The 2,135-nt window shown below is 33.1% G+C and overlaps 1 protein-coding gene across 1 annotated transcript; it reads left to right on the top strand.

The window, feature by feature from the left end:
• The first annotated feature begins 6 nt into the window (after positions 1–6).
• On the top strand, positions 7–1,078 carry LOC116338367. The gene is made up of 3 exons (XM_031763563.1): positions 7–198; positions 267–462; positions 533–1,078. The coding sequence occupies exons 1-3, from the start codon at positions 163–165 to the stop codon at positions 943–945; spliced, it is 645 nt and encodes a 214-aa protein (XP_031619423.1). The 5' UTR covers positions 7–162; the 3' UTR covers positions 946–1,078.
• Positions 1,079–2,135: the final 1,057 nt, after the last annotated feature.

Raw genomic sequence — 2,135 nt, forward strand, 5'->3', positions numbered from 1 at the left:
CTGAACACGTTGTTCTCTGTGCAGTTTTTGAATAAACTCGCTGACTACGTTTCGAGTCATGAAGAATTGTACATACGAATTGCAGCCGCGAAGGAAATTATCCGTCAATTATCAAGTCCCATAAAGTTCATTGAAATTAAAAAACAGGAAAAATGGTTGCAAATGGATGTGGCTGACCGAATCGAAATTAGAACAAAAGTAAATTAAATTTTTCAAATATTTGCATCAATATAAACTAGATTAATATTTCATATTTCATTCGATAGTTATTGGGAGCATTGCGAGGCTTGGGAAATCATTCCGGTGATAACGATCTTATTGATTCGTTGGGAAAAGTTATTTCATTGTTTGCACGCATAGCAGAACGAGCAGAACGATCAGACTGGATTAAAGAAACGTATAAAATTTTAACTGCCCCAGATTCGACATCTCAAACAGTTACGGTTGCACTCAAAATTCTCGGTAGCTACACTAAAAACAAACTATTTTTCTTCAATGAACAGTTCATTCCAATATTTCTATATCTTTGCAGAAAATTTCGTTGATTCTCTGTCGAATGAAACGGTCAATTTGATGGACATAATTCAAACGTGCTTCGGAAAAGCGGTACAATTGGAAGCCGATCGACATGAACTATACAATGCTGTTTTGATCTTTACCACTCGATTCATTCAATGTCATGCCGTGTCAATATCAGTTGCAAAGGATCTTCTTAGTTCGATAGCATCACAATCAGTAGTGTTTGTGTCAAATGTGCGTGTTAACTGTTTCATTTTTTTGGAAAAGTTGATTGAAAATTTTAAAAATCATGTCAACGACATCCTGAAACTTTTAGAAGCTAATGGCTTTTTAGCGCACCTCAATGCGATTGCCCAAGAAAAAACATTGAGTGATGTTGATTCACATGCAATCAACAATTTTCTTCAAAAAGTTAATCAAATTTAATCGAAAAAATTACGCTTCATATAGCACATTTGAAAAAAGTCATATAGTATAAACAATTGAATTTTTACATGATGTATATACATACGTTCCGACCTCTGTCGGTTTAAAAAAATAAACAAAAAAGCATTTGTAAGCAGCATTTTTTTATCTCATCGTTACAGTGATCATAGTTTTATCAATAATATATTGTCCTTTGATAATGTTGCGTTCAATTGATTGCAATGCAGTGATCGAATGCCCATTGAGTATATATACTCCTGATCGATGACTCTCGGAATTATTTGTGAGTTATATCTTGATGTTTTCGTATGATGGGATGAAATGGGGGTAAAGGTTGATACACTACCAAAATTTAAAGAACGATGACACACAGACAATATATTTAGCTGCCGTCATCTGGATATTACAGCTCATCTGGATATCGTCAGCAGATGATACGAAGTGAAAACAATAGAAGTGATTGTTATAGGTATATAAGCTTGTTATATACTGGTATTACTATAACAATCACTTCTATTGTTTTCACTTCGCATCATCTGCTGACGGCATCCAGATGAGCTGAAATATCCAGATGACGGCAGCTAAATATATTGTCTGATGACACATAAATCGAAACAATTTAAATGTTGAATCATTATTGTTTCTTTTATTTGGCGCATGTATGTAAGCGCGAGTTAATATCGATAACGATAACGATATTATATGTATTTTATATCTATTGAATATATCGAGAAGAGAGTATGTTATTCAGCGCTTATCGCTGAGTAATGCCTGAATAAAAACATACTCTCCTCTCGATATTTTCAATAGATATATTGATATGGAAATGGAATGACGAATTGAAAATAATGAGCATTGTTAACAGGCATGTCTAATTATTGAGTTTGATTTGGAAACGTGTCTAATCATAAATATTATTTCTATTATATATTTTGCAATCGATATGTAACATTGAAATATAAATTAAGAATATTATCGAATTTTGTATAAAAGCCCTGTAACAAGAAACTACATCAGTTCAGTCTGTAGAGAGAGATCAATAAATGCACATAGTGCACGAATCATACTCTTTACAGATGTCTCATTGTTATGTTTGACTTGGAAACACCATCTTGTAATTAACTCGCGCATCACCAAAAATAATTTTTTTTTCGAAATCGTTGTTATACGAAGCCCGATCATGGTATAGG

Source organism: Contarinia nasturtii, unplaced genomic scaffold, assembly GCF_009176525.2.
Source record: "Contarinia nasturtii isolate CC-2019 unplaced genomic scaffold, AAFC_CNas_1.1 Cnas_scaffold_378, whole genome shotgun sequence".
Taxonomy (NCBI): Eukaryota; Metazoa; Arthropoda; class Insecta; order Diptera; family Cecidomyiidae; genus Contarinia; species Contarinia nasturtii.

What these genes read in the sequence shown, in the direction of transcription:
- LOC116338367 (XM_031763563.1), top strand. Translation starts at nt 163, where the DNA reads ATGGATGTGGCTGACCGAATCGAAATTAGAACAAAA. An exon ending in GAATCGAAATTAGAACAAAA is followed by an intron (nt 199 to 266) that starts GTAAATTAAATT and finishes TTCATTCGATAG; the next exon opens with TTATTGGGAGCATTGCGAGG. An exon ending in GGTTGCACTCAAAATTCTCG is followed by an intron (nt 463 to 532) that starts GTAGCTACACTA and finishes ATATCTTTGCAG; the next exon opens with AAAATTTCGTTGATTCTCTG.